At 46.3% G+C, this 13,744-nt stretch overlaps 4 protein-coding genes across 4 annotated transcripts; 1 reads left to right on the top strand and 3 right to left on the bottom strand.

Moving 5' to 3' along the window:
* Positions 1-668: 668 nt before the first annotated feature.
* On the bottom strand, positions 669-1,983 carry N7478_011627 (uncharacterized protein; the record flags this gene model as incomplete). The annotated part of the gene is made up of 3 exons (XM_056927841.1): positions 669-1,303; positions 1,499-1,690; positions 1,755-1,983. The coding sequence occupies 3 exons, from the start codon at positions 1,981-1,983 to the stop codon at positions 669-671; spliced, it is 1,056 nt and encodes a 351-aa protein (XP_056773568.1).
* Positions 1,984-3,189: 1,206 nt separating this feature from the next.
* Positions 3,190-3,678, top strand: N7478_011626 (uncharacterized protein; the record flags this gene model as incomplete). The annotated part of the gene is made up of 1 exon (XM_056927840.1): positions 3,190-3,678. One exon carries the CDS (start codon positions 3,190-3,192, stop codon positions 3,676-3,678), a length of 489 nt encoding a protein of 162 aa, XP_056773567.1.
* A 372-nt stretch (positions 3,679-4,050) lies between these two features.
* On the bottom strand, positions 4,051-7,958 carry N7478_011625 (5-oxoprolinase; the record flags this gene model as incomplete). Its single annotated transcript, XM_056927839.1, has 2 exons — positions 4,051-5,376; positions 5,439-7,958. 2 exons carry the CDS (start codon positions 7,956-7,958, stop codon positions 4,051-4,053), a joined length of 3,846 nt encoding a protein of 1,281 aa, XP_056773566.1.
* Positions 7,959-9,341: 1,383 nt separating this feature from the next.
* On the bottom strand, positions 9,342-13,283 carry N7478_011624 (transcription factor domain-containing protein; the record flags this gene model as incomplete). The annotated part of the gene is made up of 12 exons (XM_056927838.1): positions 9,342-9,832; positions 9,913-10,281; positions 10,340-10,424; positions 10,488-10,563; positions 10,622-10,746; positions 10,800-11,308; positions 11,381-11,524; positions 11,578-11,603; positions 11,744-11,810; positions 12,215-12,233; positions 12,314-12,816; positions 12,884-13,283. 12 exons carry the CDS (start codon positions 13,281-13,283, stop codon positions 9,342-9,344), a joined length of 2,814 nt encoding a protein of 937 aa, XP_056773565.1.
* Between the last annotated feature and the right edge of the window lie 461 nt (positions 13,284-13,744).

The raw sequence follows: 13,744 nt of genomic DNA, 5'->3' as shown, positions 1-13,744 counted from the left end.
GATCCGCCTAATAAGGCGTCTTTGGCGGCGGCACAGCGCATGAGGTTTCAGCTCCAGGGGATTTTGAGGTGAAATCGGGCTGTGCCTAATGCTGAGGCGAGGGGGAAGGTGCATAATAGGAGTGGGAGACCGCCTTATGGGAAACCGGAAGTTGCTGGGAGGGATACGGCATATCTTTCCTTGTGTTGGGACAATTCGATCAATAGGAAGAGAGAGATTGTGGATTCACTTTTGTCGAAAAGATATTGATCTAGATGATGATATTTCTATTGGCTGTAGCTGTCCTTGCACAGCTGCTTTCAAGGTTGTATTGTACCTCGAACGTCCAAAATCAAATATAACAAAGGAACATATTCAATTGGATCAAACATTCATTTTAACCATCTCGGCTTTGTTCAATGTCTCACAGATTATTACTACAGTGCTGCTAAAAATCACTTTTTGATCACTATTTGAAAACTGGTATTTGACTCATATTGTACTCAATATAATATTATCACCAAGGTAAAAAAGAAAGCAAAAGAAAAAAGGGGCGAGAATGAAGATAATGAGAAAACTTTTCAGCTAGAAAACTTCCGAAATCTTGCCGTGAAAATTATCATATTCAACATAGGAAACGTAACTTCGATATATCAAACCTAATGACGAGCATCGTCATTATACAAAACCTAATACCTCACGCGCTGATCACCGCCCGCATTTTGTTGCCCCGCCGGGAGATTGGTCCTATCAGTGCCGGGCTTTTGAAACATTGTGGTATCCTGTCCCCCTTCTGGTATTCTGTTGCCCGCATTCTGATTATAGCTACTACTACCACCAGCACTATTCCCACCGAAATTGGGTTGAGTAGGACCGCTATCAACCATCTGCTCATTTTCCATGCCTCCTGATGTACACGGACTGATATGGCTAGTGGTTTTGTGGGACTTCTGCTCTTCGGTGGAGGTGCTGAAATCTTCATCGTGAGTTTCACCGGGTACCTGATTTCCATCATAGTCAAACTGAGCAGGCTGGTTCTGATGTCGGTGTTCCTCAGTTGATTTGCTGAAATTATCTTCGCTCGAGCTATGATTGTCCACGCCCTGGCTCAAGCCCGGCTGCTGAGCTGGCATATTGCTCGGGTTCATGCCCTTATTACCGACATTTTCCCTTTGCAAGCCTGAAGGGGCCTGTTGAGCTGGCATATTGCTCGGGTTCATGCCCTTATTACCGGCATTTTCCCTTTGCAAGCCTGAAGGGGCCTGTTGAGCTGGCATATTGCTCGGGTTCATGCCTTTATTACCGGCATTTCCCCTTTGCAAGCCTGAAGGGGCCTGTTGAGCACGCCTATCTGTATTTCTTACTGATTAGTGCTTATTCTAGGCATTCTTTGTAGTGTGGAATGATTGGTATTGGGATATGGGTCTATGTGGGCGAAGAGTACTCAATTTAACGGTATATGAAACCATCCACAAGGAAAGTTGAGTACCTTCTTGAATGGAAGCAGAGTTTAACGTACCGTTATCACTATCGACACGGGGGTCTAGCTTGTTAGCCAGTTTTGATTGATGAGGACCAGCATTCATATCAGAAGAGCTAGTAGAGCGTGATGAGGCATCATCAGGCGAGAAAGCTGAATTACGGATGTCAGAACTGGGCTGGCTAGCCTCAGAAGCTCTTGTTGCACCTCTCTGGTTTTCTCCATATGGCGCTGCTGCTGCGTATTATTTTAGTCAAGTGTATTTGTAGATTAGCAGCTCAAAACAGTAACGCACTTTGAGTCTTGGAATTGGGGTCAGTGCCATAGCCGGTATTACCAGGGCCGTTGAAGCCCGGGTCTGTATCTTCTTCATGACTCATTCGAGGAGCGTTCTGATTCCTACCGTAGCCAGATGTGAAGGGATTTGCTCTGTTTGGGTTTGGATCAGTAGAAGTTTGGCTGCGAGTCACCGGCTTATCGTGGTCACTGATGGCGTCTTTGACTTTGTGCACAAAGTTAGACATAGTGGATGGTAATGAGTCAATTGAGAAATATTTCTGATAATGAATAGGTTGAAAGTATTGATATTTCCAATTACTTCAAGATAGCTAGTGATGTGTAGCTATACTAGATACAGGTACATCGAGCTATTTATGTTTGAGGGATTCAAGTTTTTTCTAAACAAGTTCTAAGAGCGATCAAACATCGTGGCAAAATATCTGTCGTCATATGAATCAAAGAAACAGGAAATCAGGGTGGAAGTTTTCTAGTTCTACTCTAGTACTTTCTCTGATGACGCTGTCAGCTATTTGAAAGCTAGGTAGCTCCCAAGGGAACAAGCGTGGTTGGAAATCCAATCGAAATATAACAGTAAGGTTCAAGCTCCCATTGGGTTTACATCAAAAATCCGGAAAGAGCTCTTATGCTTTTATTGAATAATCGGATCTCACACGGTGGTTCCATAGTTTATGCGACGCCTCATTGTTTTGAATTCAGGTTTTTTGGTAGAGAGTGCAGCGCATCCCACAGTTTGACTTTCTGTACGGACTTCAATCCGTCAGTAAAAGCTAAGAATATATTTTTCCACATATTTTTGGTATAGGCATTGGTTAAACATTAAATAATCTGGCACACATGGATTGTTCTGTTGTCCTATCATAATGAGTCCCATTAAATTGAGTCCGTAACATATCCCACCCACTGGCAAGGCAACCAACACACAACACGGTATAAAATTAATTATCAGAATTTTATATCTCAATGATGAATTGGCTCTGATTTGGCTTTGATTTTGAAATCGCTTGCCCTATAAATCGTCCGTGCTAAGAGCTGATAAATATCAGCATCTACATCGGGGCCGAAAAATATTCGAACACGCCCACCGCCCGCTACGCGTTATTCAATTATTTTTTTCCGAAGTCGAGAGTTTTCCCCTGCACTATTTACAGGAGAGCAATTTCATTTCAGAAATTTACTAAACAGTATAAGATCGACAATCAATAATCCAGCGTACGAATTTCAATCAAGTAGCAAAATTGATGGTTATAGTGAGAAATCGGTTTTCTGATTAAGGTTGTGCTTGATGTAAATAAGTGTAAGTGTCATGCTGATGTAACAGCCTATCTTTTATTTGCTGACATAGGTAAAGCGATATCTGCAGACACTGCTACTTTATGCCCCTTATCTTAAACACTTACAATGTACATAGTTTTCCCAAAGCTTCTGCCACAATGCTATCTAGAGAAACACTCATCCAACCGGTCCACGCTCTTTGTGATACTTTATCCTCCGGTGCTGCTATACCAGAAATCCTACACCACTTCACTATAAAACCTCCACCTATTGCGGCAGAATACGGCTTGAAAAGTCTTGCTCCTTTTCTCGGGCGCGATTTTACAGGCCAGAGCGGTGTCGCTGATTATTTCCGCCTGGTCACCGATATTCTTACAATACATACCCTAACTTTCGAGAAAGAGTCTACATGGATGGTCGATCAAGACCTTCATGTGGTTGGATTACGTGGCAAAGGCTGTTTTAGTTGGAAGGACACTGGTCAGGCTTGTGAAGAAGAGTTTTTTTATCGTATTGAGTTGGCCCAGGAGGAAAATCACACAGCGCAGCAGGGACAATGGAAAGTGCAGGATTATCGAGTCTGGTCAGATACTGGAGCAGCATATTTGGCGCATATACATCAAATCGGGAAAATGGTTAACCCCTAGATTGAGAGAAGAGCCAGATACCAGTCCAGTGAGCGCCGCTGCGTTCATGTTCGACTGGGACTCACCCAAAAAGTCAGACTTCATCAGGACTCAATCGTAATGAATTCAAAGCTTGAAATCCTAGCTCTTGGTACTAAAGGGGGCGTGCACGGTTATGTACATCTTACTTAGGTAGCATCTTACATTCAGAGTATGTGATAGGCGTTTCGGGCTAAATAATCAATCATACAATGTATATTCTTCAACTCAAACTCAGCGCAAGAAGTTGTCATATAAAGTTAAATGCTCTTCTCGATAGAATATTCATTCCAATCATCTATGTAGCTTTCTTATAGTAATATCCACTCAGATTATGTACATTGCCCCTCGTGTCTAGGCCTCCACAGCTCCCCATCCACCACCACCAGCTGTCATGATAACAACTCGATCATGTGTTTTCACAGACACGGTATTCTTTCCACCAATATTAATATGGCGTTCTTCTCCAGTCTCGCCATCTCGTGTAATCCAGTGATTGAGACCAGGCTGTGCGTACTCGCCACCTTCCAAGCCGTATGGTCGGTGAACACGTCGCTCAGAAAGAATTGAGCATTGCATAGGAGCAAGGAACTCAATATCACGAACCACACCCTCGCCACCGGGGTTCTTGCCTCGACCACCAGATCCATTACGCAGTGTAAACTGACGCAGCATAGTAGGATAACGTTTCTCGAGAATCTCAGGATCCGTGATCCGGGTGTTGGTCATATGGACTTGAACACCAGATTCGCCTTGCCAGGTTGGTCCGGCACCACTGCCTCCAGCAATAGTTTCATAATATCCGAATCCTGGGGTGATCACTTTGCCTGTTTGGGGGTCCAGCTTGGGGTCTGTTCCAAAGGTCAGGTTATTGCAGCAACCCTGTGAAGCGGCGCAGGCTCGGAACGCCTTGAAGACCACATCGGTGATACGTTGCGAAGTGACTACATTTCCGCCTACCACTGCAGCTGTTTTCGCAGGGGATAGGATACTGGGTGATGGTACTTGGATGTCAATGGGAGCCAGGCAGCCTTGGTTCAGAGGTACATCTGCATCAATCATGCAGCGCAGACAGTAAATGATAGCCGAGTGGGTAATAGCGATAGGAGCGTTCCAGCTGCCATATACCTCGGCACCGGTTCCGGCAAAATCGAACACTGCTGAACCGCTTGATCCATCAATTGTCACTTTCAGTTGAATAGGTGTGCCGTCGTCCATCCAGTCGATCGCTTCTAGGGGTTGACCTCTGAACTTGTCATGTAATCCTTTCAAAAGATTCCGTACAGCAGTCTCTGCCGTGGCTTGAATGGCATACATGTATTTCTGAACAGTATCAACTCCGTATTCGGCAAAGAGAGTTTGAATCAACCCAATGCCGCGGGTATTGGCCGCAATCTGAGCCTTGAGATCAGAGAGGTTGTCCGTGATGCATCTTGCTCCTGAGCAGCCGGGGTATTGAGATGGTTTGGTAACTAGAAGCTCAATGAGACGTTCTTCATCCAACACACCGTTGCTCACAATCTTGTCGCCCTCGATAGAGGCTCCTTCTTGCCACAGCTCAGTGGACTTGGGTGGCATTGATCCTGGTAGAATGCCACCAATGTCGGCATGGTGACCACGGGATGCAACGTAGAACATAATCTCCGTACCACCTGGACGATCGAATACAGGGGTAATCACCTGGATATTTTTGTTAGTTTCAGGATAACAGATCATAAATAGTGGCACTGGGTCTTTCTTACGGTGATATCGGGTAGATGGGTTCCGCCACAGCTAGGATGGTTGGCAACGAGCACATCGCCATCTTTCAGGTTGCCTAGCCATTTTTCATGTTGATAGCGTACGGCGAATTGCATTGATCCGAGATGTACAGGAACATGCGGAGCATTGGCCACGAGACCGCCGTCGGGAGAAAAGAGTGCGCAGGAGAAATCGAGTCGCTCCTTGATGTTAGTCGAGACAGAGGTTTTCTGTAATGTGCGACCCATCTGTTCGGCAATTGACATGAACCTATGTCCGAAGATACTGAGACGAATAGGGTCAATCTCTGAAGATTCTTGAGTCTCTTGAACAGATGAAGAGGTGTTATCTTTCAGGTCGATGACAATGCAGGTCTCAAGGAGGTTAGCGATAGCATTAGGCGCAACGACGATTGTTTGAGTTTTGTCGATGATTACGGCTGGTCCTGCGATGCGGCTTTGGTTCTCTAGTTGTTCGAACAAGTACACTGGAGTGTCAATACGCTTTGAGTAGCCGTCAAAATAGGCGGCGACTGTAGTTGCAGGGGCTGTTGTTACGTCTTTCATGGATGCTTCGCTTAATTGAACGAGTGGGCTGCGTTCGGTGCGAACCTTGGATGAGGCAATGGTTCGGACTCGGATATCATCGACGAGAATTGTTCGCTCGGAATTGAAGTTGAATTCGCGGCGGTGGCGATCACGGAATTCATTCAGGAAATCTGAAGATTGGTCCGGTCGCAGAATCATTAGGCTAGTGTCGGAGCCTTCATAGCGCATGTTGAGGTACTGCTCGTGTCTTATTTGAGTGGGTGTGAATCCTTGTGTTTGCATTTCTTCAGTAGCTGCAGCAGACATGTTTTCAAAGCGTTGCAGTAAGTTCGTGTGTGAGGAAGAGTAGTCGGAAGATACTGGTTCCTGTGATTCCTTGACAACTTCTGCGAGGGCCAAGCCATATGCGGATAGAACAGAGGAATATTTGTGAATTATGATGCGGGAAATTCCTAAAGAAGCAGCGACTGTGCATGCATGTTGTCCGCCAGCTCCTCCGAAGCAGGCAAGGTGGTGTGAGGCAGTCTCAAAACCTCGAGCCTCAGTAAGGTTACGGATTGGTCGGGCCATTGACTCGTCGGCTACCTTGAGGAACCCAAGAGCAATATCTTCCGCGGTATACTCAGGTTGAGAATTCTGGCGACGCTCAGCATTAATTTGTTGAGTAAGTTCATTGAACTTCTGCGAGGTGATCTCGGTATCCAAAGGCTGATCTTCATTGGGTCCAAAGATATGCGGGAAATACTCAGGGAGCAAGCGACCTAAGAACAAATTGGCGTCGGTAACAGTCAAAGGCCCCCCTTTGCGATAGCAAGCTGGACCGGGGTGCGCGCTCGCTGATTCAGGACCAACGTAGAATAGACCGTTACGCCAGGACAGTATTGAACCACCGCCCGCGGCGACTGTGTTGATATCAAGTTGAGGCGACTGGATCAAAACTCCTGCTACCTTGGATCCAAAGACATGCTCCAAATGGCCGTCAAATCTTGATACATCTGTAGATGTACCACCCATGTCAAATCCTATGACAGGAGTCTTCTCAACGGGGTCCCAGCTAGTGGCTGCGAATCCTACTACTCCGGCTGCGGGTCCAGACAAAATTGCCTTGAGACCGCTGAATTTGCGAAAATCCACCAGGCCACCGTCTGACTGCATGAACTCAAATCGGCATTCTTGCTGCTTCTCCAGGCCACCTTCGAAGCTGTCGGAGATGGAATCGATGTAAGTCTTTATGACGGGAGTTAGATAGGCATCGGCCGCAGCTGACATGCCGCGAGGTACAATCTTAATCATAGGTTGAAGTTTCGAAGATAGCGTCACGGAGAAACCCATGCTTTCGGCGAGTTGACCAATCTGGATTTCATGGTCTGGGTAAGCGAATGAATGTACAAGCGCGACAGATAGTGATTGATATCCTTGGTCTTTGAGTCGCTGCAGATCAAATCGCACTTGGTCCAGGTCCAGCTCTTGAACCACTCGGAACTTCTCGCCTGTGATACCCTCCACAACTCGCACGCCAGAGAAGCAATCTTTGTCTGCATTTGGATGGCATGGAATGACTCGTTCATTCACCTCAACGACACTCTCTGGTAGCACTCCAGGTCGGGCCATGGACAAATCAAAGATTGCCGGACGAGACTGATCGCCGATTTTCAGAAGATCTCGGAAACCCTTGGTTGTGAATAATACTGAGCGGGCTCCCTTGCGCTCCAGTAATGCATTTGTGGCTACAGTGGTACCCATTCTGAGGCAGCCGATACATTCGAGCTTCAATGGCTGGTTTCGAGGATGTGGCTCCCCTGTAACAAGCTCGAGTATTTGACGAATACCCTCAGTTGGAGCATCTTGATAGTGTGCTGGGTCTACCGATAACAGCTTCAGAATAATATCTGAGCGACCAGGAACAATGGCATGGACATCTGTGAAGGTACCCCCGCGATCAATGGAGATAGTGATCTTGCCCGGTGTGGTCATTGTGGGCGAGTAAATGACAAAATTGAGAAATGAGGTTTAGCCGACAAGCATATGAGCCGGGATAAATGAGAGAAAATGAGTCTTATATACTCAGATCAACTTCTCTTGTTATCACTGGCTTCCCCGGGTATTTCATTCTGGTACTGGGTCAACTGCTATCACGGATCACGATAATGTATAGGAAGTCACGTGTCGGGCCGATGACCGGCTTATCGGAGTTGTCGGGCCGATGGCAATTGCTAATCAAGAACAGACTCAATTGCTGAAACTAAGTCGGTTATCATAATGATAGTGATCGCATAGTGGATCCGAGGTGAGGGGTAGTAGAGGGGTAGATTCGGTGAGCTTTCCGACTGTGGTCCACGGGTTTCTATAGTCAATCTATATCTTCCAACCCCAGAAAAGGTTCCTAAACTGTATACACAATACTACTAGTATATTTTTTGGTGAAAATGCCTTTTTCTTTGTTTAGATCCGGATCTGCAGACGCTGCCGACACTAAGATCATGGCTACACCGGAATTCTGGGCGTTGACCGGTGGAGACTTCGCCGTCCCTGTATACAAGGGTGAAGCTGTTGATTCCCCGATTCGAAAACCAAAGATAGTAGCAGCTTGGAGGCCGATCAGAGCGTAGTGCCTCTTCCAGACGGGTGCACAAGGGACGCTGTGGAAGTCAATTCTAGGGGCGGTATCCTAGGGGACGGATGCGGACAGCTTCGAATCGATCAACGTCATAACGCGACCGGAATCCAAGCAGTAGGTAGTGAGTATATCTAGGTATGTTAGTCCGACGGTTGCTGTGGTGTACCGCCATGAACGGAAGGCATAGCCAGAAATGTGGTTCGACTCAACCGCCTCAATAGGCGGTTGTAGCAGGGGATCGATAGACGCTTGGCTTGAAACTCACACAAGACGCCCGAGTTGACAATCGAGTTGACGAACGGCCAATTGACCTTTCAAAGCGAGGGAAGTCGGTGTGGAGGTTGGAGCAGGAGTGATAGGAAGGTGGGAAGTAAGACGACAGAAGTCCTTCACGGCCTCATTGAGCACGGACCGGTCTATCGGCCAGGTAGCTGGGAATAGGTCCTCCGATTTGGGTAAGTGCACTGGGCTGTCTGCGGTCAGGACAATGCCAATCCTAGAGAGGGAATCGTTGAAGTCGAGCGTCAACAAAAGCACGGGTGGATGATGACTAGTAGTCCTGGTTGGGTACAATTTAGATGGCAGTACAGGGCGTCAGGCAGTCAAGCGGCGACTCGCCATCTAAGTTACGGGTGGAAAGGAAGCCGTTTCTGGCGCCAAAGGCTGTCATTTTCGCCGTCGTTTTCACAGGTCCCTATATTCTAGCTGTAATTAACTGCATTCCTATATACATCGCTGGCCTATCGCCTGAGAGTATTCTCGATCCAGTCAGTATCCATGTCAATATCAATTTGATGTAAAGCTCCTTCCCAAAGCGCTGAATCATCATTGGGGTCAAATTGGAATGAGATATCCTGGATTGAGGGAAATTCGGGTGGGTTTTGCCAAACATCGTCTGGAATAGGAGGAATATCGTTCCCTTCCTGAAAGCTCGGGCTCGGTGCTTGGTTGCTTGTAGGGGTGGTTGGACCTTTTGAAGTAGAGCTATTCTTATTGTCGGCGATATTTGCAGAGGCATTGGGCCGAGGGCCAAGCGCTGCTCGAAGCTCTAGTAACAATGAATGGCGGGAAGATAGGTATGAATTCCCTCTATCAGCCACGCTGCGAAGTAAGTTGAGTGCGGTTTCCATTGCCCGAGCATTTATTTCGTTGTATGGGAATGCGGCATTGACCATGACAAGTAGTAGTGCGGCGGAGAATATGTATTCGCCATCAAGGTAACCATATGTAGCTGTTTTGTTAGATGTATTAGCTGATCTGACTTGGAAAGTAAGAGTATGAAATAGGTGAAGTCATGTTCAGTTCACATACCTATTAAGTTCTTTTTTGCAGTTGCATCCATGATCAGTGTTGTGGCACGGGCAGCTGTGATGCAACTGTCGATCACAGCGACTGTATTAGATGCCAGTCCTTCCTTCCAATCTTCGGTTTTCCCAAGCAATCCTGCATCAATACGTCGTTGAATAACGTAGAATACCAAAGGTCGTGCGGTCATATTCACACATGAATAGAAGTGTAGGTTGATTGATACTGTCTCCCGACTCACATGGCTATCAAGGGTGCTAAAATCAATTCGTAGGCCATCGGGGGCATTTCTAAGCCAGCTTGATAGATCGTCTGTGATGCTTTGCACAGACATTATAAGATTTGAGCCCGATCGAGGCTTCTTTCGATAAATCTCTGTATTTGAAATCTTCATCAGATACTGCCTGAATTTTGAACGAATTGAAACAATTACCTTCGCCAATTCTCCCCAGGATTCGAGACAATTGTGTATAATGTATCAACACAATAGATGGCCATGCATCAGGTGTTGATCCGTCCTGAGCAGAGCCATATGACGTTAATGATCTAATTTTCTTCAACTTGAAAACAAAAGGACGTACTGGTGTTGATGGCCATGTAGTGCCAATGTCTTCGTCATGGAGGGTGATTGGATTCCCAGACTTAACGGAAAGTAGTCTATCAATAGCTCAGTTAGTGTCATTTGTATTTAGTAATGAAGTTTTTTCTCCAATACCTGTCCAAGCTATAAACCGACCACCACGCTCGCCGTCTCCGATTCCGACCAGCTTCGCTGATATCTGGGTTAGACACCTCTTGGTGGAGACCAAGAGATATAGCCATTCGGAGAGCAAGTCCAATCTATACGCATCAGTTGATGCCAGAGGAAATGAATGACAAATAATACCACATACATAGAGGAACGCTGCATCGCGGCGGTTGAGATTCTGCATATAGTATGCGACATAGCACAGCACTTCCACAAAGAATATCGAGCCTTCTTCGTGAATATCAGGTAAGAAGCGCAGCGCGTGCTTAAAATATTTGAAGCCTGGTGGCCCGTCATCACCAGACCATTGATTCACAGAGTACATTAGTCCAAAGGCCATGACTAGAAGCACCTGACAATATATTAGACATGTTTCTCGGTGAGAGAAATCATGAGGTTGGTGGTAGACATATTCCAGTCGCTCCTCAAATTGAGCAGGATGAATCAGTGAGAATATTGTGCCAATATAGGCATACTGTACCCAGAAGAGTCTTTTGGCAAACTGGACTGGTGGTAGTTGAGGGAGAGCATCTTCAACTGGTCGTCGCAAGGATGATGGGTCATCGTAGAGTGGGCGCACATCCCACGCAAGGTTTGTTGAACTGGGGTTTAGACGCTTTGCTAAATGAGTAGTTGAGGATGCTCCGACGAATTCTGGATTGCAAGTCAGTCGATTTGAAATTTTATTCTCTAAGGAATGTACTATCGAGGATAGTATTCACATACGATGTTCCCCCGAGCGGTTTAAAAATAGATTATCAGTTCCTTTATACCACCAGTCATCCCGTTCCAAGGGTACTTCTCCCTCTGGGCGTGTCACTGCCAATGCGGTGGATGGGATATTTGAGATCTCCTGCTGGCTGGTGGGCTCTATATTGGAAGGTCAGCATCCTTGTCCATTTTCTTTCGGAAATCTGTAGTACCAACCTCGAGAAGCTCGCGCTTGCGACTGGAGATGTCGAAAGTAACTACATAAAATATTAGGCCATTTGGCCTACTGGAAAGACAAAAACATGGACATAGCTACCTTTCGGTAATTGAGACACGCTTCTCGGCCTCCGAGTATACACAAATATGACCAACATCTACACATGCAGCACAAGGGAGCGGCGGATTCCCGGCACATCGCGTCTTACGGTTACGGCAACGATTGCAACTGCATATGTTATAGATCAGCATGTTGATTTGGACGCAAGGGAGCCCTGGAGGTGGATTAACGTACGCTACCATAGATCTTCCGATCGCTCGGTCATGGGACCGTTGTAAAGCGTTCTTCCCATGCACCATTTTCCCAGCATGCTCCAATTTTGAAGGATTAAATCAAGAGGAGGAACGTGTGGCGGGGAAACACGCTATCTGGGTTATCGGATCCACATACGAGCCCCGTTGGACTTGCAAGGTTGGAGTCGGTCCGACGTGGAGCTTGAGGAACTCTATACTTGCATTTCATTTCTAGTTTGGTTCGGTTTGCATTATTATTAATTCATCGTGCGAAAACTTCATAAATTGCTAGTTACGTTGATATAAATCACTAAAAGATAGCAACTCCATTAGGAGGACTTGCAACACCCCCTGGAACCTAGTATATGTGTTAGCTCAACGTCGTAAAACCGAATGAATATGATAGTATGGGTTCTATTTTCAAGTTCTTCTTCTCACCTTCAATGGCACACTGCTGAAAAAGAAACTCCAACGGTCGCGTTTACGACATTCTTGACTGAGGCGCTCTAAATCAAACAGTTCGCCGATCGGCAATCCCCAGCCCGCCAGGAGCCATTCATGCAGGAAATAGTCGGGATTCTGGCATGGATAAGCTTCAAAGCTCGGCATGTCGCCTGCAACTGCGGAAAATCCTTCATCCCAGATCCATCGTAGCATTTCTTTCGAAGATTCAACTCCAATGACCGGTGGAGCTTTGAAGTCTGCCAACTGTTGGCATTCGGCCGCCGAGAGCTGTTCATATGCTCGTGTCCACCCCGTTCGGATGAATAATATATCGCCTGGCCTAAAAGAAACATTCTGGCTGGTGGCTACCTCCTGGAGGGTCGATAGAGGAATAGACTGAGTTGTGAAGCAATTCACGGCGACTCCCTTGGCTTCGGCCCACGTAGCATAGTCGAGAAGTACCCCACGCCCGACTATGCCACCGTTTTCGACCCAGACTAGATGTTATATAGTTAGTACTAGTAAATGGAATGCTGGAGGTATTTATATGGGTCGGGAATTTACCGTGGATTCCATTCCGAGTCGATGTTTGGATATCCTCCAAGGAACATCCGTTGTAGTAACTACCTTCTTTCGAGCCATAGTGTCGGAATCCATCCCACTGAGAGCTACTTTGCGTGTTGAAGGTTAATACATCATCATTCACTGGTCGAGGAGCTTTGTTTTTGACTGTGTGCTGAAATGCCGACCGTCCAAAACAAGGTATAGCCATGCTATCCAGCGCCCAGTCAGTTGATACTCGTACACCATCAGTGATCTCGCGCGCTGCAGCAATTGTATTTTCGGGCGTAAGGAGATTCAACTTTCCCAACTGATCTTGGTCTCCGAAAAGACCCCAGGCATTTCCTCGAGGGCCGTCTTGTTGGAGAGGTAGGGAGTCGAAGGAAGGCTTCGATGTCGACATTGTTGTATCCGGGGTATTTCTGATTTTTCTTTCTTCCTGCCTTTTGATCTTTCTTTTGGAGAATAAGAAACAAGAATAATATTTCTTAATTCAAATATCTTTGTTGGACGTCGTTACGATCATGGTATTACCCCGCAGAGCGTTGTTCTACCGTACTGCCCTCGGGCCAGACTAGTTAACAGCCGACTCAATTTCTACATGATGATCTTGTTTGAGTACTTCTCCAGCCCAGTGTAGTCTGGGGAGGTTTTATTGAATCAAGTTTATTCCTAGTATGGAGCACAACATCGAGCATTATGTAGGTAGTTCGATTAATTAATTTTAGAGCAATTTTTCGAGGAGTATATCTTCTGCCTAGTAATAATATAGGCAATTCATGGCTGGCTGTTTGAACTCAAACTTGGAACTTGAATGGGTACACAGTAGGCCTCAGCATTTTAAATGCGGGGAAACTGATATTT

This window comes from Penicillium angulare, assembly GCF_028827245.1.
Source record: "Penicillium angulare strain IBT 27051 chromosome Unknown utg000009l_segment0_segment0, whole genome shotgun sequence".
Lineage (NCBI taxonomy): Eukaryota > Fungi > Ascomycota > Eurotiomycetes > Eurotiales > Aspergillaceae > Penicillium > Penicillium angulare.
Note: the sequence above shows the minus strand (reverse complement) of the source record. Positions and strands in the feature narration are given on the sequence as shown.